Genomic DNA, 22952 nt, shown 5'->3' with positions numbered 1-22952 from the left:
AAGGAAATATTTAGACATTTGCATCTAGATGATATTCAGCAGATCCCAGATGACTGGCTCTGATACATGCTGTCAAATTGCATCAAAACGTGTCCACGCCTCTTGTAAAAGCATCGAATGTGTTGCTAAGTGTCTCTCATCAGAGATGAAGATGTAGAAGTTCTTCTTTGGAAGAGATGCCTGCAGTATCTTCTTTGCTGCTGTTCTCACCTGCATTTGCTTGGCTCCCGTGCTGCAAGGGAAGAACCCAGCCAGCCTACACGGGTGCACGTGCCATGTGAGCAGATGGCTGTGAGCACAGAGACTCCAAAAACACCTCACCAGGCCTGGGAGACAGTGTTTGACTGAGTCTCAAGCAGTTGCCTAGCTTAAAACATTAGTCCAATAAAGTGCTGGAGTACAGGCTTCACTTTTTAGTGTGTTGGTGAGAATACTCAGGTAGCTCAGTTCATGAATAGTTTGAGTCTATACCTGTGTAGGTGGAGGAACGTGTACAGAGGGACAGCAAGTGAGTTGTGGGCTCATTTGGTTTGTGCAACCTTTGGGATAGACCCAATATACCATTTTTTTCCCTCTTTTTTTTTATCTTTCTTACCAGTAGTCTAGTCTGCGATGAGCTTTTATGGCTCATCCAAACATCATGTGAGCTTGTCAACAGGCCACAGGGCCATTGAATAAGCTATTATTCCTGCTTAAGGTGGGTGAGCTTTTCATTCTTCTTTATGTGCACAGGGGGACCTTTGCTTTGATTTTCCCCTGAGAAACCCCACGGGGCATGCCTGGTAGCCAGGGAGGAGGCGATAATAGGGCACATTGCCGCCCTGTGCAGGACCAGTGGTTTCATAAAGACATCCCAGCTCCAGCTGTTGCCTCCTGCTGTTTGCCACTCTGGGATACTTGAAGCAATAAAACTTGTGAGACTGAGCCTGGATCACGGGGGATTCTGTAGGTTCATCATGCAAGAGAAACTGGGAAGAGCAAGCTGAAGTCTGTGAGAATATTAATTATATGTGGCCATAGCAGACCTACAGCACCACCTTCCTTGTGCAAGCAATGATGGCTGAGACTAGTCTTCTGGAAGAGATGATCTTTCCATCAGCAAGTGCTTTTCCACAGCCAGGAGTTACTTTTAGTTAAAGGGGTGTGACACAAAGATATGCAAGACAATTCTTCCGTTAAGTAATCTCCTAACAACTCCTATTATTGATTAAAAAGAGGATCTCCCAAGACTATCCAGAACCTTGCTTGAAGTTTTCTTGCTTTAATACTTTGAATAACAGAGTGGAATTAAATCTGGTGATAGTCACTTTTATCCTAGCTCTCTAACGAGCTGTTCGTTAGAAAAATTAGACTATTCCTCAGGATGGACTTAAATCAATGATGAATGCTAAAGTGTTGCCTCAAAAGATAATAATAAAAAAACCCTCAAAGTAAAAGGTGCTCTTTGCATATGGGATTTTGCTTCCCTCCGAGTTCAGGAAATCTCTGGAGTGTTCTAAATCACAATCTACATAATAATGAGAAAATCAGCATCACTTTTATGCATTCCAAAAATGTCTATATTAGAAACATTAAAGAAAAAAAGAAGTTTTGAGATGTCCCTATGTATGAAAGTGTAAAACCATCTCAGTATCACAGTGGCAAGGAGAAACTTTTCATGTTAGTCCTACAAAGCCCAGTCCCATGAATATTTCCATTTATTTATTTATTTATTTATTTATTTATTTATTTTTCCCAAAGTGTGAGGCACAGCCTTTTTCCAGGATAAAGACTCTGGGGAATGAAAACTGTGTCTAACTAATACATTTTGACACTGCATGAGAGCCAGTCAAGGGCTCCTAACAGAATGAAGTAGTGACTTGTTATCTTCCCACTCCTTTTTGAGTGTGCTCATCATCATTTCCCAAGGATCAAGGACAGAAAATGTCTCATCACAAAACCTGTTGGCTATGACCATGCTGGTGCACTATCCACACACCTTATTATCACGTTTGTTTTCTCTAATATTCTGCATATTTTTTTTTCAGCCTGGCTATTTCTCCACTCCTTTGGGAGAGATGGAGTTGGCAACAGTTTAGTTTTTTTCTCTCTTTCTTTTTTTTTTTTTTTTTTTTTTTTTGGTGTGTGTGTAAAGACAGATAAAGAAACATTTCTTTTCCTGGCAGAGAGGTGGAGGCTAATTGCTGGGTTAATTGAGAAGAATGGTGCTTCTGATGTTCTCACAAAGTATCAAATAACCTCAACATTTTTCTTCCCCTTCCTCCCCCTCACTCCACCTAAAGAGGCCCATTGAATTAGCACATTACTGTACAGAAGTGATTATGAGTGTAATTGTATTTATTTTAGTTGGTGGGGAGGCCATCCTAACAGTGGTTGATTGATTTTTATAAAATCACCCCCAAGGTCATATGTAGGACTTTGCTTTCCTGTGTAGCCATAACAAACAATTTGAGGGTCACAGCCAAAGGCTCAGCTGTGCAATATTCTTGCTTTCTGCCTTCAAGAGAAGGGGTCAAGTGCAATAAAAAAGGGAAGAAAAACTTTTATTTTCTTTTTAGGAAAAAGGAAGATAGCATTGTAGAGCAGCAGCTGTATATTTATTCTGATCCAATGAAAACAACAGAATTAAAAAGAGATGATGGTTAGAGGGGCCCTATAAAAATTTGGGGCATAAGTGTTTGTAAGTTTGACTAGAGGATTTTTTTTCAGTACTTAGATTGTCTAATGACCAAGAAGCTACCTGCTAATGCTTACTTTTCTCTTCTGTGATGCTGATTTTTAGCTTTCAGTTGGGCTTTTTCTGTTTATGTTTTGCTTCTGAAGATCCATTTTCTTTTTACTTTGCTCTGGAAAAATCCAGAAATTTTGCAAATAGCCAGAGTGCAATGATATTACAATGCCACTATGTATATAACCGATATATTTGGTTCCTATAGAGAGTGTGTAGTGCTTCCATGCTATGTTTGTCTGCTGCTTGTAAGGGAAAGCCTAAACATCACACACATCAAATTTCTTCAGGTGGAAGATTTCCAAGTTTTTGTGTCACTTCCAAATGTGCTTAGGGTTGTCATTGTATTTAGAGACAGAGAAACCATCTCATAAATCACAGTTGATGTGGGAAATCTTTGAATCAATATAGGAAAAATTACTCTAGAGCGCTGGGCATGTGGGTGCAGAAGGGTTGGACTAGATGACCTCTGGAGGTCCCTTGCAACCTTAAGCATTCTATGATTCTATATAGGAAGATGGGCTATGCTTGATTCGACAAAACTGCCTTGCACAGAAAAATGCACAAGAGACAGTGAAGATACTAATATTCATTACAAAAGAATTAGCTTTTGTTTGTCAAGATGTGTCTGCTTTTTGCAGCAAATGTATGAGTGGCTTCCCCTTGCTTCTTGATAGTTTTTTAGAAGAGTGAAATGATTTTTATCACTTGCAGCAATGCATGGCTCTGATGTGGGCTGCACTGTATTGCTCAGCACTGCTCATGGTGGATCTTCCCATGGCTGCCTTGAGATACGTGGGAAGGCTGCAAACAGGAAAAGATTCTGGAAAGTCTTGTGAGAGAGATGCCCCCATTCCTGTAATCCCATGGGGAGGAGATACAAGAGTTTGTGGGAGGAGTTTAGCATTTGTGACCTATCTTGGAGACAAATTGAATATTGTGGATGGTCAAAATGTGACTGAAATTTGGAAAATCTTTGGGGGAACATGTTGGAGGCAGACAAGATTTATGATTTTTGAGTCAAAGACAGCACAACTTTTGCTAATAGCCCTGGTTCAGTGGTGTAGCATGGCACAATTAGAATATTCATTAAAAATCATATGAGGAGAAGTGGAAACAGCAATGATTTTATTTCAGAGGGAATAAAGCACAGAAAGTCAATAAGACCGTGGGGAAGATTGCTTTTTGTAATATTAAGAGAAAAATAAATCTCAGTGATTTATAGCTTCATTTCTAGATTGCAGTGATAAAATTAACACTGCTGCTATAAGGCAAACATATTTAATAAATATTTCTCTTCACAAGGAGGGAAGACACAGAATGGTAAATTATATCTCAAGAGGAAGATGGACCAGTATCCTATTTGTTATGGAAGATGATGTTAATTAATATCTTTCAGAAATACATATTCGTAGATCAACAGGTCAAGTTTCATTTAAAAAAAAATAAAATTGTTGATAGATGAGTTCAGTTTTCTATAAATATTAATTTTCTGTGCATTTTGGGATACATGGAAAATTACAGACAGCAGTATATTTTGTGCCAGGATCCAGACAGGTAAAGATCAAATTATTGTCTGGTTAGTCTCATATCAACCACAGACTGAAATAGAGAACTAGATGAAGTTAAATGTTACAGCTGGTTGAATCCATAAATGACCAATTCATACAGGTATATGATATGCCTATATGATAGGCAAAATACGTTATGGAGAATATGTCTTGTAAATAATAAATAGTAAAGTGCAAGATTAAATAGGGAAATCTGGCAAGGCAAAATGTTTTCTGTTGGTCTGGATGCCACTATATGGGAAAGGCATAGAAGTGCTATGCAGTTCCCACATTGTTATGAGAAGTGGAACTTCATGCAAGGGGGTCATAATAAAGAAATATTTTTATCTGACTCGTATTCTAAAATATCCCCCCTCAGTCTTTGTCTCGATATTGAAATTAAAGCAGAAGTCAAATCTTTCTAGGAACCTTCATTTCCTGGCTAGCTCCAGGGAAGTGTGACTTGTCCTGAGATGGCATATCCTAAATGCAGAATGATTGCCTGACAACCCGCTCTGAAAATACACTATAACAACAGTTTCCTTCATAGGAGAGAAAAGGGAAAATATATAAGGAGAAAAGGATGTTAACCATCATGAGATGGCAGAATGGGATTGCTGCTTACAGCAGGCAAGAGCAAAGGAGACATTTGGTAGAGAACTAGTCAAAAACAAGGGATGGGAATGCCTTTTTTTTAATACACTATGCAGTCAGACCACAGAATTCATTGCTTCAAGAAGTCATTGAGACCCAGTATTAGAAAGATTTGAACAAGGATCAAGTTGGTATTATTAGCAAAGCCTAATGTGTTATACACCAATAGATGGTGGAAAGAAAGCGCTGGCAGGGAGATAAAACCCTGAGCTTCAGGGCAAAGCTAACCTCTAATTGAAGTTTAAAATGAGGGTTTCTTGGGTTGGGAAGATCATCTCACATGCAGCTACCAAGGAAAATTTTCTTGTATTTTTAAGCATCTGGTTTTGAAGAGTGGTTGGAAGAAGTATGCAAGCTTAAATCAACCACTGATCAAAACAAGTTGCCAGTTCCTATGTTCCAAAGCTCTTCTCCTTTCCCTGCTTCATGTCGCAAATGGATTGTAATCCAAAAAGTTATACATGCAAAGTAATAAGTAGTATTATTCCCTTCTAACAATTGGAGTGTGAATAGATTAAGATGGATTTTCCAAACACAGCTCACTTGTACAGGAATTAGAGAAAATCAGATGTCTATCCAGGCTGAATGGACTTTTTCAAGTCTAGAAGATTCTGTCTGACTGTGGTAGGGCTGAAAAATGAGCTGAATTAATAAGATCTTTCCTATGAAAATGTTTATGCCATTAAAAGCTGGTAAGTCTACAGGCTAGCTTCAATTTCTGCAGGAAACAACATGACTTTACCGTAATCAGATAATATCTTTGCAAGACCCTTTTGTTTTTTACCTAGCTCTTAAGCTCCTTGACCATGAGATGACTAGCCATGAGACCAAACAATTTCATTTTGCTTTTCTGTTGTCTTTAGGTGGTAAACTTGTTTTTACTGGTCCAGGACCTGTAGAACTACATGCTCATTACATCCTGATATCTGATGGAGGAGAACTCCATGTGGGATCTTCTAAGGCCCCTTTCCATCACAAAGCACACATCTATCTGTACGGAAGCATCCATTCTTCACCAATATTTCCATATGGGATCAAGTTCCTGGCAGTAAGGAATGGGACCCTTTCCATGCATGGTGAGTACCTGTTTTTCTTCTCTTTAAAAGCAAAGCAAAGCACCATTTAAAAAAATGTAAAATAAAAAAATATATATCTACAGAACCGTTCAGAAGGGGAAAAAAAGCTTGCCTATTAATTTTCTTTTCTAAAAGCAGTTAACTGCATGTTGACTTTAATCTGTGGACTAGAATTTTCATATTTTTAAATTTTGTGTCAGACTCCTATTGTCACAGTATTTTAAGTACCAAAGCTCAATACTGTGCTCCTATAAGAGCTCCTATACTGGGAGCTGAGTCATTCTGAAAATCTGATCCCTAAGAAGCAGCTAGATTGTATGCAGTAGCTATGAAACCCTGGCAATCATTTAATTACCTAGAGGATGGCTGGCTTTGCTCATGCCACAAATCAAGGTCTTCATCCTTTGGAAGCTAATCTTTAGGTCTGTTGTGTATAAGGTGGGTTTGCACTTCTACTGAAATGAGATGTCCTTTTGCCCTCATATTTCCATGCAACAATTTGCAAGGTTACTCCACAGACAGCTAAATTGTTTGGAGAGGTCCTGGTGTTTCTGAGGGGTCTTGTTGGTCTGTCACACAGGTCCTGTGGCCAGGTCAGTGCACCAGTCAGCAGCTTGTGCAGCTGGGGTGTGGATGCTACTTCAAAGCAGCAGCAAATGCTCCTGGCAGCGTATTTTCCCATTCTCATCCATCTCTCCATGCTGAGCTGGCCTCCCCTTGTGCCTGCGGTCCCTCTCTAGCATTAGCAGCACAGCTGGCACCTCTGATTTCCTGGCGGTCCACACAGACACTTCTGCTCAGCACACATCCTTCCCAGAAATGACGGGCCCAGGGCTATGCAGAAAGTTGGTGGTAATGCCAATGATTTCCATCCAAGATGCCCAGTTCTCTGCTGTAACCAGGAGGCATTCTTTCAATGAAACTCCTACAGCACTAGAGTTGTATGATCCTAGAGTGTGGAAGAGACAAGGGGAAAAAAAAAGAGAGAACTGGCTATGGGTTTGCACAAATTTTACCCTATTTTATGGAGCAGAGGACTTTGTAGATAGAGCTTTTTGGATGGCTGTGAACGAGAGGTACAAAATGGTTGCAGAAGGTTGGATGTGGATTTCAAGTCCAAGCTCAACGTGAATCAGAATATGAGTAAAAAGCATCATGTCAAGATGCTATTAGTGTGCTTTTTCTAAAAGCAATATATGTTTTAGAAGGAGAAAAGTCAGCACATGTCCCTCCTCTCCCTCCTCTACATTCTTGCATGTCAACCTTCATGCTAGAAGGCACTTTGTACCCTCCAGCAGCGCTTGAACTTACAGCCTTGTGGCCTGGAGGCGGAAATGTTGCTATCTGAGCATTACTGACGTGTATGGCTCTGGGTCAAAAATCATGTAAGACACTGAGGGGTCCAATTGGAGGGAACAAGCTGCAGTGCTGCACGATAATCCCGTCCACACACACGTGCTCTGCCAAGGTCAGGGGAGGCCAGTGGTTGGAGGGGAGTCTATGGACAGATGCTCTGCTGAAGCAGGAGGTCAGTCAGTGGAGGATGGGGAAGGTCCTCTTTATTACAAAAAGCATTTAAATATCTGATTTGGATTTGTCTGATATCAGCTTTCGCTACTTTTCTTTATGTGTCTTCTCCAGCTATGTTAAGGATCCTTCCATTTCCCATTTCATTGCTGTAAAAATGTTAGGACATATTTCCTTTAACTGTCAGAACTTTAGAGCAAAACAAAAGTCTCGACTTAATTCTTTTTTTGTTTTTGTTTTTTGTTTTTGTTTAAGTAGAATGGGAAAATTCAATAGCATTTACTTGTTTCCAGGTGTACTGTGGTGCTTCTCATTTCATTTCTGAACCTGTGGCATAAGTAATCCTGATGGGGTTCTCCTGGAAATGTGATAGAGGGGAGTAAACCTGGGTGTCCATGTTAGTACCCTCAAGAGATTTCTTGGGGTTATTCCTTACATTTTATTCAGGATCATAATTTCCAGTGATATTTCTTTCCTGAAGGAAGTAAGATGGTTATGTCTGTAGGTAAGCCTGATATTCCGTGGCCAAACTTAATAAACTCAAGCTTTCATTGATATTGTCCAGCTGCTGCAAACCCAGCTGGTTTGAAGCAAGCACTGTGCAAAGTCGGAAAGGATTTGGTAAAATCTATGAGAATGGTGTTGTTAAGGACTGGGACTTACCGTTTCCAAACCCCTTTCCAAACTCACACTAGTGCTGGTGTATCCAGAATCAAGGAGTTCAAAGGCTTCAAGGCATTAACTTGAAGGCAGAATATGAAGCCATAGGAGGGCTGGTGCATTAATGAAGACATCTTTTGGCTTTAGTTTCTTATCACCCATGCAAAAAAATCTAGACTTGCTATGAAGTTGCTCTTAAGTGCAGCCAACATACACACCCAGTGCATGGCTGTGATTAAGATTTTATTCAAACCATGTAATCCCGAATTCAGCACTGAAACGGTACAAACCCCATAGAAAATAAGGCCGGAAGAAGCATGCACTTTTGCTGGATGCATATTGCTCTCATCAAACAGAAATATGTTACTCTGGTTCCAATTTAGTGCCAGTCTGGTCTGTGGTATAGAACAAATTGTTGAGCATGTCAGTCCCTTTCATATATATTTATATATAATATACGTATACATACACAGACACACACGTTATCACAGCTCAAAATCATTAAATAAGCATGCTTTCAAATTCTTAGCTGTCTCAGTGAAGACAGGATCGAGTGCATTTCAATTGCTTTTCTCTTTGAGACGGGGGAAGTTTGGGCAATGTTCTTCAGCTACGGTTGAGCTCCGATTGTTTAGGGAGTGCTGTCAGCTCCTTGCTTTGATATGTTAATATGACTAAGGGTTTCCCACAATTCCCTCATGAGTGGCAGTCCTTTGCTCCCGCGGTTGTAGCCGGCTGGGAAATTTCACTGTTGCCTTTGGCTTTAGCCAACTCCCCTGCCAGTCAGAGCGTGCCACCCATAAACTGCCCGTCAATCACCCGTCACTTTTAACGGGGGTTTCAGTCAGTTGGGGCAACTCGAATTTTTGACAATGTAATTATGGCCCTTGCGTCCGCGGTAGGAGCCTGAGCAGGACTGAGAGAATTTTATTGATTGCACAGAAGGGAAATTTATCACTGTCTCCAGCTCCATTCGCACTTTATTCCCCGAGAAACTCTCATGACAAGTTGCTGGAGAGAAGTTTAACGTGGTGGCCTTGGCCGTTCCCGAGCCTTTGTCCTTTCTGGGGAAGCGGCATCGCGGGCGCCCTGCGGATGCAGAGTGAAGGCTCCGTGATTTGGTTTCACAGTGGTTCGAGAAGGGGACGGGTGCTGCAGGCCACCCACTTTCTTTGCATCAGGTATCCACAGCCAGATTGTCACCCCAGTCTTTCTGTTAATGCAGATGGGATAATATTAAAGGCTTTTTCCATTCTGTTCCATTTTTTATATGACCATGCAGTCATCATTCTGTTTAGTTTCTTTGAAGAAACCTGTCCCTCCTTGCAAAGACAGGCGCTTTTGCTTTAATTGAAACCTAGTCATTACCAACACTCTGATGATGCCCCAGCATGAGCATATGAACCTATTATCTACCTTTTGACTAATAACATATGAATGGAAGATGTTGCACTTCAGATTTAGAAACACGTTCCGTTGGCTTTGTTCTGACTCTAGACGCTGTGAGGTAAAGGAACACGATGTCCTGAGAGTTTCAGTTAATGTCATGCCTATTTCTAAACAGTATATATAAAACAGAGGGTGAGGTGGTCACTTCAGTCCTCTGAAGTCAGGGATAGCTCTGCTGCAAAGCAGGTTCTGCCCCTGCAATGGCAATTACTTGTGAGCAGGTCCCGTCCCAGAAGCAGCTCTCTACCTAGTAAATCCCAAGATTCCCTGAAAATAAAGCGATCTAATACACTTTCAGGGTTGGCTCAGAGGAAAATATTTTTAATCAATTGAACCAATTATTCATTTTAATCACTTTTCATCAATAATGAAACACAAAACGCTTGTGAGTGGTGCACAGTACCCCACAGAGCCTGCGCATTCCTCCAGAGATCAAACATTTAATCAAATGCTCCTTGTTTTTCCTTCATTAGGCAGTGTTATGTATCTGTGCTGAGTCGGAGATTGAGATCACAGACAACATGAGAGAATTTGTTCTGCTTTACTCGAATTTAAAAGAGAAAAACTTCCCGGAGAAAAGAAAATCTATAGCAGAAGGTTTCTAGATAGGGTGCAGAGATCTGCTACAGATAGGATGTGCTCTATTACCTTACCAAAATGTTCATATATCCAATACAAATATTATTGCCCACTAATTGAAATCACTGATTTGCTCATCCCTGTAACATGATGAGTTTCACTTTCTGAGGTCTCTTCCATTGTGTAGTTATTTTGTGTGGTGATTGCAGGAGGCTTTCACCTTCTGCAATAACATTTATTTCTTTCAAAATCTTGCATTTGATGCGTTGCAGTAAGACAGATGGCTCCTGAAGAGGCAACTGAGCTGCCTTGAGCCCTCTTGCCTTCTTTCGGGGTAAGAAACTTCATTTCAGCACTTCCCATAGAGCAACTAGCATTAAAGTTACTTGTTCCTTCACTGTATGTTTCTGATTCACAGGTATAAAATGACAATTAGATTTTAAAGCCTTAGAAGATAGAGGAGAAAAAAAGAAAAGATATAAAACTGTGTTTTGGGCACACTGCCATGTCATTAATAGTTTTCCATTCTTTCTAACCAAAAGTACTGCAGAACAGTATGTAGGGAATGTACTTTTTTCCGTGCATTTAGAGAGAAGAAAGAGCAACAGCAGAAGTTTCTATAAGCCTGTTGAATTACATAGCCCTTCTTGTCCTCAGTGAGATACTCCTCGCATGTTTGAGGAGGTTATTCAAAAATATTTAGGTGGAAGAGCTTTAAGCTGAAAAATATAGTTTCACAAAGGTGAAAACCTTCAGCAGGAACAGGTCATTATCAAGGATATTTCCTATCAAAAAGATTCATTTTGTCCTCTTGTTCCAATTATACATTTTTCTTTCCTCCACACTAGGAAAAGACAAAGGTATTTAATTCTGTTCTGTTTGATTTAAACAAATCATTTATCTTTCATTTTGATGCTGATATTAATGATAAGAATGGGAAAGAAACATGATTTGTATGTGATGCGAAGAGGACTCAGAAGCGCAATGAGCATCACCAATATATCAGGTTGGGCTTCTTGACAGCAGAGAAAGGACACGCGATGAGTCCATGGATGACTACAAGTGTGATGGCTTTCTAGGTAGTGGAATAGTTGCCACCCTTACGCCTTTGAATATAACATTGCAATATGCCTTCCCATTCCGGCTCCAACTAGAAAATTGGTGGGAGAACTGAGCAACAAATATCTCAGCATGAATTTCTCTGCCAGAGGGAAGAAGGGGAAAGTTTACAAAAGCCTCCAAAGAGAAGAAGGCAGTGCCGAGCTCAGAGCTGGGCGGGGATGTGCATCCATGCTCACCTTTGCATCTCCTTCTCCTCCCTGAAAGCATTTCCTTCATCTACCTTTCCCCTGTTGGAGCCCACGTGGCTCCTTCCCTTCCATGGATGGAGGATGCACTGAGCCTGTCTTTAGCATCCGAATGAGCGCTCGGCCCCGCGTCACCATCCCTGCGGGGGACATTCCCTGTCCCGTTCAGCAGCCGTGCGGCAGATTAATGGGCAGCAATGCAAAATGTTAACAGCTGTGCGCAGCCGAGCACTGAGCTGCCCTGCTCGGAGCCGTTTCTTCCCAGCATCAGCTTAAAGAGCTTTTCCTCCTCGGCACCTTTGGGTGTGAGCTGTTTTGAAGCACCTAGCTTATTTTTTGCTTTTCCGTGTGTGTGTCTCGCTGGCTTATTCTTTTATGCAGACAGCTGGGAAATCTTTCCCTGTCCTTTCTGAAGCAATTTCACTTAATAAAATAGCAGTCTAAACTTAGATTAAAGGAACTGTTTGGAAATGCTTGAACCTATTAGATAGTACATAGTAAAAACATAATTTTTTATGATAATTTACAGTGGGAAAAAGTAGCAGCAAGAGTTTTTATAGGCCTACTTAATCACATAGCCTTTCCTATCCTCAGTAAGATGCTTCTTACTTACCTGAGGGTGCTGTTCAAATCTATTTAGGTAGAACATCTTTAAACTGAGAAGTGTAGTTTCACAAAAGTGAAAACATTAAGCAGGACTAGCCCGATTTCAAGGATACTTCCTAATGGAGAAAATCAAAATGATTCACTTTGCTCATTTTGATAATATCTGTTTTTTTTTTTTTTTTTTTCTCTCCCCCCTGTAGGAAGACAAAGGTGTTTAATTCTGTCATACTGCTTTTGTTTGGGCTTTCACGGTATTCTTTTTTAATGTACTGTCTATTTCATATCAGCATTAGTGAAATGCAATGTTTTTATAGGAGGAAAATCAAAATTAAGGTAAAAGAAAAAAATCACATTACACATTAGGATAAAGGAAAAAAGTTTTAATGGTTCAAAAAATGAATTGAATGATGTTAAGGAATATTTGTTTTGTGGAAAGATCTGGCTTTCATGTAAATTTGCAGTTAAATTCTGGCTAGCTGTGGACTTAGATTTCATCTTCCAGAAGCCACATATATCAGGGGAAACATTATCCGTATTTTATAGAAGAGAATGTTGAAGTTGTATCTACATTAGGCCATAAATGGGTGGGCATCAGAGCATGTTAAAAGTTGGTATTAACATGCTGGGCCCTGACCCAGGTCTGCACATTCATGTTGCTCAGATGCTAATATATTTTGGGTAAGATTGTACGTCTTCATAATGGCTAATATGTCCCAAACCCCCTGCCCTTGTGGCATGTCACCTTGGAGCTTCTCTTGCTGGACTTGTGTTCCTCTGTCCAGTGTCAAGGTCGTGATAGTCCATGAGGATGATGCTATGTGATGGTTTGGGGCAGAAGATCCTACTCAGGTTCATGTGAAGGGCAATGTGGATCTCAGCTTCCACACCCAATCTGCACCTGAAGCTCGCACTTGGTGCCAGGTTTGCATCCATGTGCTGGGAATGTGTGAGGACCTATAGTCTGAATGATTTTTTTTTGCCAAAATTCAGTGCCCAGGCAGATTCTGTGTATGCAGCACTGAGGCTGCTGCAGCCTTGTGCAACAGTCACAAACCTGATAAGCTCCCGAGACTCCTAAAGGGTTAATGAGCAGTTATAATTAAGAAAAGACCTCCTCTTTTACCCCAGGACATGAACAAGAAGCTTTCTGCTCTGGTGGAGGCAGGGAAGTAGCAGAGAAGCTGCCTGCATTTCCCCAGGAGCTGCCCACACACAACAACTTGGCCTGCAGGACTGTATGGGGGTGGAAGGAGCTCTCCCTCTTTCTGAGCTGAGACAATTCCTGTCTTTAGGAGCTGTGTAGCAGGAAAAAAAAAAAAAAAAAAAGAAAAAAGGAAAAAAAGGATTCTCTCATTGCAAAACAAGCTAGAAACTTTGTGCCAGTGCCTGGGGACTGGAATAAACAGGGAGCAAAACTGAGCTGGAAACATCCCTGCGCATCCCATTTTAGTGAACATGGCCAAGGGCTGTCTGATCAGGTGACTTGTTTAAATATAGAAGAAAATGGCCTTATAGAGATTTTATAGACTTTAGGAACTTTAGAGATGAGGCCACAGGAACATTTAAGAGAAAATTTCTTCTTTGAATAGAGATGATGATTTCTCCATGTCTTAAACTTAAGGATCTGTGACTTTAGGATCATTTGACCCTAGAGGGATATAACAGCACAGCTGAGTGCTATCCTGATCTGGAAGGCCGTCTGGAGAAGATTTTTAGACACCTTCTACTCCTTTTAGCTTAAGGATTTTTTATTTTTATAGTTGGTTTTATTAACCTGTGAAACAGCACCAGCACGTCTGCATCATGGATCTACCAAGCTGAAAACCTACCTCGTTTCTCAGGCAGCCCCTGCTAATGGTTCTATTGACATTTGTTATTTTGACATTTGGAAATTTCAGGAAAGGCCAAGCTTAGCTTGACTGGGCAGTGCAATCTGGATGGGGAAAAGTGAGTAATAAAGGATTATGACAGTGAGAAGTAAGTTGGATTCCTTAGGCAGTCTGAGAGCTGAAATGCTGCAGTAAATTTTGTTGCCTTTTATAACACGAGATTGTATTTTTTTTTAATCATTGCTAATAATCCTTTGAGTTCCTTTTTTAACTGTTGGCAACATTCTTTTGTTTATTTGGGTAATTTGGGTAATGTCAACTGCTTCTTTTTTTTCTTTTCTCTTTGTTCATATGAATTGAAAGATTTTAATGTGAAGATTTAAGCTGTAGTTGCAACAGATTGACAGATCAGCCCTATATATTGTGTTGTCATGGGAAGCAGATTGTATTTCTCAGCCCTGAAGTTCTAGTAAATTCTTTCTGTGGTATAAAGAGATCTCATTACCTCAACTTTAAAGGAGCAAGAGGCTTATAGGTCTTATAGCTTGTCAACACTGCAAACAAATTGTGTGTCCTTAGCCCAATTGAATTAATTTGTGGTAAACAAGAGTGAAGTCAAAATGCAACAGGAGACTGTCTCTGTGGTTGCAGAAGAAGGGTTCAAAGCTTGCTATCCTGTTCCTTATGTTCCTTATGTTCCTTATGTCCACGAGAGGAAGATTGTTTGAAATGGCTAAACAACTTTTGTGAGAAAGGCCAACAATCCCATGGAAGGCTTAAGGCCAGAACTAGCCCTCCTACCTATTTCATGCAGAATTAAGAAACTGTAGACTTCGTGTTTGCATCCTGCTTCCAACAAGGCTCATTCATAAGTTGATGTTGAGCTGGGTGTCACTGGCACTCACAGGACCAAGTCCTTCCTAAAAAATCAGGACAGAAAAATGGGTTTATTCCCTCCATGTAGGTAGAAGAAAGAAGTTTTGATACAGGGAAGTGACCTGCCAAACCCAGAAATATCGGTGCTGAGCCAGTCCTGGGGCCAAGCTGTATTCCTTATGCTGTGGTCTGCTGTGATTAATTCACTTCATAATCTGTTTCCAAGTCACACATTGCTATGTTGCCATTTGATAAATCAGCTCTGCTCTGTTCTGTACTTAAGTGTGTTTCTGTCAAGTCTCTTTGTAATGGGTTCCATTCCTGCTTTGCTTGCAATTGCATGTTGAGTCTGAAGGGTCTATCCTGTCCCTTTAACGTGAAAGCATTTCTGCTTTAGATCTCAGGATTTTTTTTTTCCAATATGAAATCAGTTAATTATTAAAAATGAAGTCAATAATTAAGGAGTTATACAGATTCATCTATTTTTCAGCACTTTTGAGTGTTTCTGTTTGCAGTAGGAGTAGAAGAAATAATTTAAATATACTGCAGCTGTTGGTCTTTTAAACATTCTGCTCTCAAATAAGTCATTTATTTACCTGTTGCAGAGCCCAGTCTCAATAACAGAAGGTTATTTTCTGAACCCTGTAGATTTCATCTGAAATAGGGTTTATTTTCAGTGGCAAACATGAGGTTCTGGCCTCCTAAATCCTGCAGGGTGGCCCTGCAGACTGACTACAGATTCGAGGGTGCCCATGATTTCCAGGGAACCCCCTTTACCCACATTTAAGAAGAAAGAGCTAACTTTATGCTTGGGACTATTCCTTCTTCTGATTTTTCAGGAATATATTTCATCTCCACATTTAAAAGTGTTTTGTTATAAATGTAGGTTATAACATATAAAAATATACACTTATGTATATAAAGATATATGTGCTTATGGGGACAATTCTGCTCCCGCCAGGGTTGAGTTAGGCATCTGAATTGAAAGAGATCCATAGTCATCATTTGGAATCAAGCAGATTAGTAAATTCCTTGATTTATTCAAAGCGTTCACTCTGGTATGTTGCTGAAGACTCATTAAAAATCCCAGAGAGCAGAAGATGACACAATCAGGATCTGATTTATTTATCTAAGTGTGTTACTTTAAAGAGCAATTGCAAACACCCTAGGGTGTCCACAGTATCGATATAGGTCTGGCAATTAAGACATTGGGCATGTGTCAAATCCATGCCATTTTGGAAGAGCTAAAAGCCAAACTGATATCTAAAAATGATGTGTTTAGGCACCTGAAACCCACCCACAGTGTCCAAAGTAAGTCAAGGGAACTACAGACAGGAGTGGTAGCAGTGACTAAGGTGCTTCGTGGGTGTTTTACTCCCACATTGGGAGTAAAACATTGGAGATCCCTGGCCACTTCCTAGGTGAGCTGGGCAGAAAGGTATCATTGACCAAACCCCATGCATCACTCAGTGGCACCTTGCTATTTATAACAGAGTTGAATCTCAACTGCAGGCTTAATTATGTGTTGGAATATAAAAAGGAATCAAGGAAAGAGAAGCTTGCTAGATCTTATGTTTGCTCCAATAAAAGTGTGCTTTAAAGTACCAGAATTTGGAAGGAAGAGATCTGGCATATACGAAGTACTCTAATTCAAATCAATCACCAAGAATAAAATGAAAAAAAAAGTGAGTTAAAAAAAGATAGATAGAGAGAGAGAGAGAGAAGACAGAGAACAGAGAGGACAAAATCACTGGAAAAAAAGTAAAGGAAAAGTAAAGATGAGTTTGAATACCTTGAAAGTACTTCCTTTAGAAGAAGAAGAAAAGGTTTTCTTCTAAAAATCTACTAGAGTTTTTATAATTGATGCTATTGCATGTATGTGCATGGGAGGCGTACATAGTGGAAGGCAGTTGTGTGTCTGTACATGTGTGTGCACACATCCACCCACCAGAATTGTCACTAAATAAAGGTTAGTGCTGGAAAAAAATTGCATGTGTTCAACATGCAGTAGGACGCTGTCTGTCATTTGCTTTTCTGCAGGAACTAAAAATTCACCAAATTCACTCAATAAAAGGGAATAAATGAATAATAACAATGAGATCACTCTGCTAGTAGAGGAATATGCATAGGCAGGTATCACAAGAATTTTTTGAGCTGGCTAAGGTCGTTGAAGAGGGAGAATCAGAAGAGTCAGCCCTTTGTACACAGAGTGCAAAATTGGTTTTTGGAAACTTGCATTGCCTCTGTGCCACTAAAGTTACTGGGTGCTGACAAAAAGTTAGCCAAGGTCCTAAGAATCCATTCCTCCCATGTTCTTGGTACATTGATATGCAGGAATATTCCAGGAAAAGTAAATAAATAAATAAATAAATAAACAAATAAAAACTTCTGGCAATGTAACAAGGTTAGTTTCTTCCTTTTTTTTTTTTTTTTTTTTTTTTCATTCTCATGGGAATTCATGACTAGTAGGTGCTACTTCTTTTTTATTCCTGTGTTAGGGAGGGAAGAAGTTGGACACTGGGATGTAAGCACCCAGAAAACAAAACAGAAGATGAGGAGAGAAGCTTGCTTAAAATAATTTGAAAATGATTGATTGGTTACAACCTCTACCTTTAGTGAATTCGGGTATTATTACTTTTCTATAGTACAGCCGGGGAGGACAGTAACTTGCTGTGGGCTAAAGGTAAATTATGATCTATTGCAAAGGAGTGAAAGAAAAAAATATTCTAAAGGAGAGTGTATAAGGCACATGCTCTCCCTTGATGGGCTCAGAGGGTTGGATTTCTGTTGACCAATTTGTTCCAAAACCTGTTAAGAAAAAGGAAATGTACAGACCTAAAATAAACTTTTTTTATGCAAAGGAGAGTGAAATAGCAAGATGCTTCCTTGCTGGGACTTACTGCATGCAGACTTGGTGGTGTGTACATTGAAGAGGATTTGGGACTCTGTATCGTGTTTCCAGTTACAGCTGAAAATGTATATTCAGATCTATCAGAAATAGCCACACTAAGTCCTTAAGAATATTTTTGCAGAAGTGGCTTCTGAGATTCATTCTTTTTTTTCTGGAAAAACTCTCCAAATTTACAATACTTGAAACTATATATAATGCTATTTCACCTTTTGGAAGCAAAACTCTGAACTGAAATATTTTCAAATGAAACATTCACTTTATTAAAAAATAAAATAGAAAAAAAGAAAGTTGATTCTTGCTATTTCTTCTTGCATTAATTTTAAAATGAAGGACTACAGATAAAAAAAGAAAAATTTGCAAGATTTTTTAAATCATCTCACAATTGATTTTTAAAAATAATATATTGAACATTTTTTAAGATTTTATAACAGCCACAAAATTCTCTTCAGAGCTGAGAAATCACTTTTCAACAAGTCTTTTATTTGAAAAGCAATCTAATCACTTTTTTTTAGGTATTATCATACATTTCCTAGGGACTTTCAGATTTACTCTCCCAGAGGAGATTCCTTGAGAAACCCCACCCATGGAAGGGGCTTTTGCCATACAGGTTTCTGTATACTCTGCTCTAGAAACAAGTTGATAGAGCCTTCCAAGCATCTGTAGAATCCTGTTTCCATCCTCATTGTCCTGAATTATCTCTGTATTCATTTAAAGTTTTATAAATATATATATGTATATCCGTATATATGTATTCTTTTCTAGTCAATTGTTTGAAAGCAGGTCTCACACTAACCCACTAACCATATTAGTCCTGTTTTTGACTTTGCAGTGCGTTGGCTGGGTTGCACGGACAAGTAGGCCATCTAAGCCAAGATTTTAGATTTTCAAAAATGAATCCCTATTTTTCTTTTTCTTTTTTTTTTTTTTTTTAGGCTGGATGCCAAAAGTAGCTTTCACATATTTGAAATCATCAGCTCATATTAATGACACTCGATTAGTGCTACAGGAACCAGTTGACTGGCAACCTGGTGATGAAATCATTGTTGGTAGGACGGGCATTGGTGATGAACCACAGCAAGAGGAAATGGCCATGATTGAGTCTGTGAACAACACTGAGCTCTACCTCACGTCACCGCTCAGGTACCATTCCAGGGACCAGGGGGATTTCTGCAGGAAGAGGCAAACTGGTTGGACTTTTTGGGTGGAGGTTGGGATTTACAGGTCCCTATGGGAAGAAATGACTAAATTAATTCCTTTAACAAAGATGCTCACAGACATTTGSTTTCCTTTCTTCTCCTAAAACTAGGGGATATTCAGTCCTGAATGCCTCTCGCTATGTTGAAATCCCATATCCTAACCCTAAACTTGGAATCCTTTCAAGCAGAAAACAACAATGTCGAGTCTGATGACTSTAGCACATAGTTGATTAACAATTTTCCTGCATGTCTACTTTCTTGACTAATCACTGCTTTTTTTTTTTTTCTTCACAAAAACCATCTAATTTCTGTAAAGAAAAAAAAAGTTCTTCCATTCTTGATTTAGTTTTTGAGGTTGTTTAACAAAACAATTACTTCAACTTGAAAAAATTGCTTCCCTGCTTCCAGGGAGCAGCAATTTGATTTATGTGCTCATTATCTCCCATACATTAAGATCGTGGTCAAACTACACTTCTTATTACCATAACCAGGAGCCCCAGTATTGCAATATTTGGGAAGTCTGGAGAGAAGGAGACCTAACTACAACGCTGATGAAGAACACTACTATCATTTTTAGATGGAAATATATATATATATATAAATATATATATATATATATATATTTGCTTGAGGAAGAAAATATTGACTTTTTTAATGAAATATGTTGTGGGAAGATAAAGGAAATTCAAATATTGAAATATTATGGTTAAAGCATACATAACATGAGAAAGTTTTGTGAACTGGTGATGCAAAAAGATGAAAACAAACTGAAGCCAGGGAYAAATATACCTAGCTCACAAACACAGATATGTTGGGTATGCTACCGTAGAAAATAAAAAGAGGCCTGACTCTGGGACACAACTATCTAAAACTCAGAGACTAAAAGCACACAAAGTGCCCTAGGTTCACTCAGAACTTGTCCGTGTTTGTCAGAAGATTTGTGTAACCTGCCGGGATATTCTGAGAACCAGATGTGAGTTTTGGGCTCCCTGGGAAAACAGACAAATTGAAGCTTTGTGCTGGAACTGCTCATGCTGAACTAATTGGAAAACTTCTCACCCCGTCCCTTCCCATTCCCAGACAGCTTGAATGCTCACAGCTAGCAGAGATRCTCAGACCCCCTGCAAGTTCACCCGAAATATCATGGATCATTTGGGAAGTAGCTCTGAATTCATGTGGTTGAGGTCATAGCTGAGAGGYCCTGTCCTCTGTCAGGTGCAGATACTTTTTTGCCCCTTTTGAAATTTATTTATTTTTGTGTCCTTTCCTAGGTATTTTCACAGTGTTAGAGAGGAATGGGTGAATGGCCAAATCGTGCCTTTGAGCGCTGTCGTGGCACTGATTAGCAGAAGAGTTGTGGTGCAAGGAAACGTCACGAGGGAGAGGATGTCCCACCTCGGATGGTGTGTGAAAGCAGGTGTTTCAGGAGGTGAGGAACATCTCTTTTCTGACAGAAATGGACTGAGAAGCAAATGAATAACAATATTATTACTCTATTAAAATCACATTATAATAGCACTGTGTATTAGAAATATTTCTTAATACTATAACTTGGAAACGTAATGGCACCAGGAAAGCTAATTTATCTTTTCAGACATTGTTTGACATTGAAGTATGAAATCTCAGGAGCCGAGCTGAATTTCCTTGTAATATCTCAGTTGTACTATTTTCTCATTGTTGTTTCAAGCCATCTTGGGACAGACCCTTTAGTTTTGCTTGAGCCTAAGGGTGTAGAAAAGAAAGTATCTTCTGAAAATATTTTTCAGTGTACATATTATATTAAATTTTTAATTGTGTTTACTATCTAGTCACTTTAAGAAGAAAGAAAAACAAAACAGCCTGATGCTTTTTGTACTCTTGAGTGTAAACTATTGAGATGTTGTTTAGTGTTTAGGGATCCCTACAAACAATACCTGGTGATGGCTTCTTTATAATATTCAGTAGTATTGGTGAAAAAATAAGACTTCTCAGTTCTTCTTTGATTTTGTATTTAACCTTCCACCATCAAGTTTGGTAGAGAGGTTCCTGATTTACACCAGCTGATGAGGAAGTGGAATGAGATGCAGTGATTATAATTGGAGGAGCATTAGGCTTTCTGGCTACCCAGATATTATGGTTGCCTTTAAAAATAAAAAGCCTTGGGCTTTATGGTGTGATGCAAGTCTTCATCTGATATCTAGTAACCAGATGCTTATATTACCTGTGAATTTATAGACCATTCTGTGTGGAACTCATAAATATAGTCATTGAGATGAACAAAGGTTTTTATTTGCATTAAAATATAAGAGGATTTCACAGAGAAGTCATCAAATGATGAGTGAGCAGTATTTTTGTTAATTTACTTTCTTTAAAAGAAAACTGAGTGTTATTAAGACTAATAGCCAATATTAGAACTTAAATTTCTTTCAGTATATCCGAAGAACAGGCCAAAGCTACATGTTTTTAGTTTGAATCTCCTTATGCCGAAATATCATCAGCACTGACCCATGGGAGGGCACTTTTCAGGAGTGTCAGCTCCTTCCACAGCCCTGTGATTTACTCTTTCTGTCTTCAAATTATGAGTAGTAATGGTTTCTTACCCATCTACAGTGGCAGTAGGAAAAGCTAGAATTTGTAGGGTATTTTCCAAGTGTTCTCATTTCAGCTTAGTTCAGTAAATCCATGCCCAATCATCTTTTCAAGAACCTCACCCAAGGTAAATCAATGTCAAATCCATCTTACCCATGCATTGGTCTATTTAAAATTGAACACAAGCAGCTTCCCAAAGCATGAAACTACCATGGCTTCCTGCTGATTTTAATATATGTTGCTCTAAAAAAGTCCAGCTGACTTTTAGGAAAGAAACTGTGAGGATACTTAGAGGGAGTATCAAATACAGTTACCTGTGGCTATGTGTCTTTAGGCATGAGTTTATGATTGCTACTGGAAAGAGTGGTACTGGATGACAARAACCAGGTCAGTGTGGTGGCTCTTGTGACATGATTTGGGGACCTTTACATATATAATGCTTTTTAGGGACAAGTAACAGTGATGGATCTCTCCGGGTTGCATTGCAGATGGCTCCAGGTGTCTGTACCAGAGGAGCGAGCGGAAGCTGGGATCTCGGGACCTGGGAGCCATGGTCATTGTGGAGGCCTTCCAAGGAGAGGACAGCCACGTCTGGGTGGAAGGGGTTCAGTTTCGGCACATGGGCCAAGCGTTTCAGCAGCACCACAGTGCGCTGACCATCACTGGCAACACGCAGATGGCAGGTGAGACAGTGCTGGAGATGGGGCCAGATGATCCCACATGTCCTCCTTCTCCAGCCCAAAGCTGGTGCAGACCTTCTTGACAGCCTGCTTGGCTTGGTGTTCAGGGCACCAATGAAAAATTGAGTGGTTAAATATGAGAAATTGTCACTGGAGTCTAAATCCAAGTGAAACTTGAAGAAGTGCTTTAACCCTCCTAAGTTCCTCTATATCTCTCTCTGTCTTCTTCCTAACGTAATATTTCATTTTTATGCCACACTTATTGAGTTAGTCTGTAACTTCAAGGTCTGGAAGTGAAGTACTAAAATATTGCGAGAGAGCTCAGAGCTGGCTCAGGGCTATTTGGCAACATATGCCAAAATTTAATCCTGTCACCTGAAAGTTAAAGAACTCATTGGCTTGTTCTGTCTTTGTCATTAGTAAGTGTAAAACTCACCTCTGTGGAAGTGACAGGGAGGACTCTAAGTGATGTTGCTAACTGGGGAGGGTTAGGTAGGCTAGAGTAGTGTTTTAAGGATATTGGATGGTTTTATTTCCTCTSATTAACCCACATCTTTGCCAATGCCCAGCTATTGGCAAAGATTTGCAAAACTGAGTAAGAATCAGCAGCTGGAACCAAGCAGTCTCATGGAAACAGAACAGATTAATTGCATAGCATCAGAGTGTGCAGAACTAATGTGAAATTGCCCTAAATTTCAAAATCACTTTTTTTTTTTTTTTTTTTTTTTTTTTTTTTTTTTTTTTCCAGACTTTTTT

At 39.5% G+C, this 22952-nt stretch overlaps 1 protein-coding gene across 1 annotated transcript in view; it reads left to right on the top strand.

Annotated features, from left to right (window-relative positions):
- Positions 1 to 22952, top strand: part of PKHD1 (PKHD1, fibrocystin/polyductin) — a 234406-nt gene that overhangs the window by 76161 nt on the left and 135293 nt on the right. The window contains exons 36-39 of the mRNA XM_026040938.1: positions 5796 to 6008; positions 18685 to 18892; positions 20220 to 20377; positions 22005 to 22199. Coding sequence (XP_025896723.1) covers positions 5796 to 6008; positions 18685 to 18892; positions 20220 to 20377; positions 22005 to 22199 — 774 coding nt within the window. The remainder of the gene's footprint in view (positions 1 to 5795; positions 6009 to 18684; positions 18893 to 20219; positions 20378 to 22004; positions 22200 to 22952) is intronic.

The sequence above is a fragment of the Nothoprocta perdicaria genome, unplaced genomic scaffold, assembly GCF_003342845.1.
Source record: "Nothoprocta perdicaria isolate Ctin4 unplaced genomic scaffold, notPer1 scaffold_101, whole genome shotgun sequence".
In the NCBI taxonomy this organism is placed as follows: Eukaryota; Metazoa; Chordata; class Aves; order Tinamiformes; family Tinamidae; genus Nothoprocta; species Nothoprocta perdicaria.
Note: the sequence above shows the minus strand (reverse complement) of the source record. Positions and strands in the feature narration are given on the sequence as shown.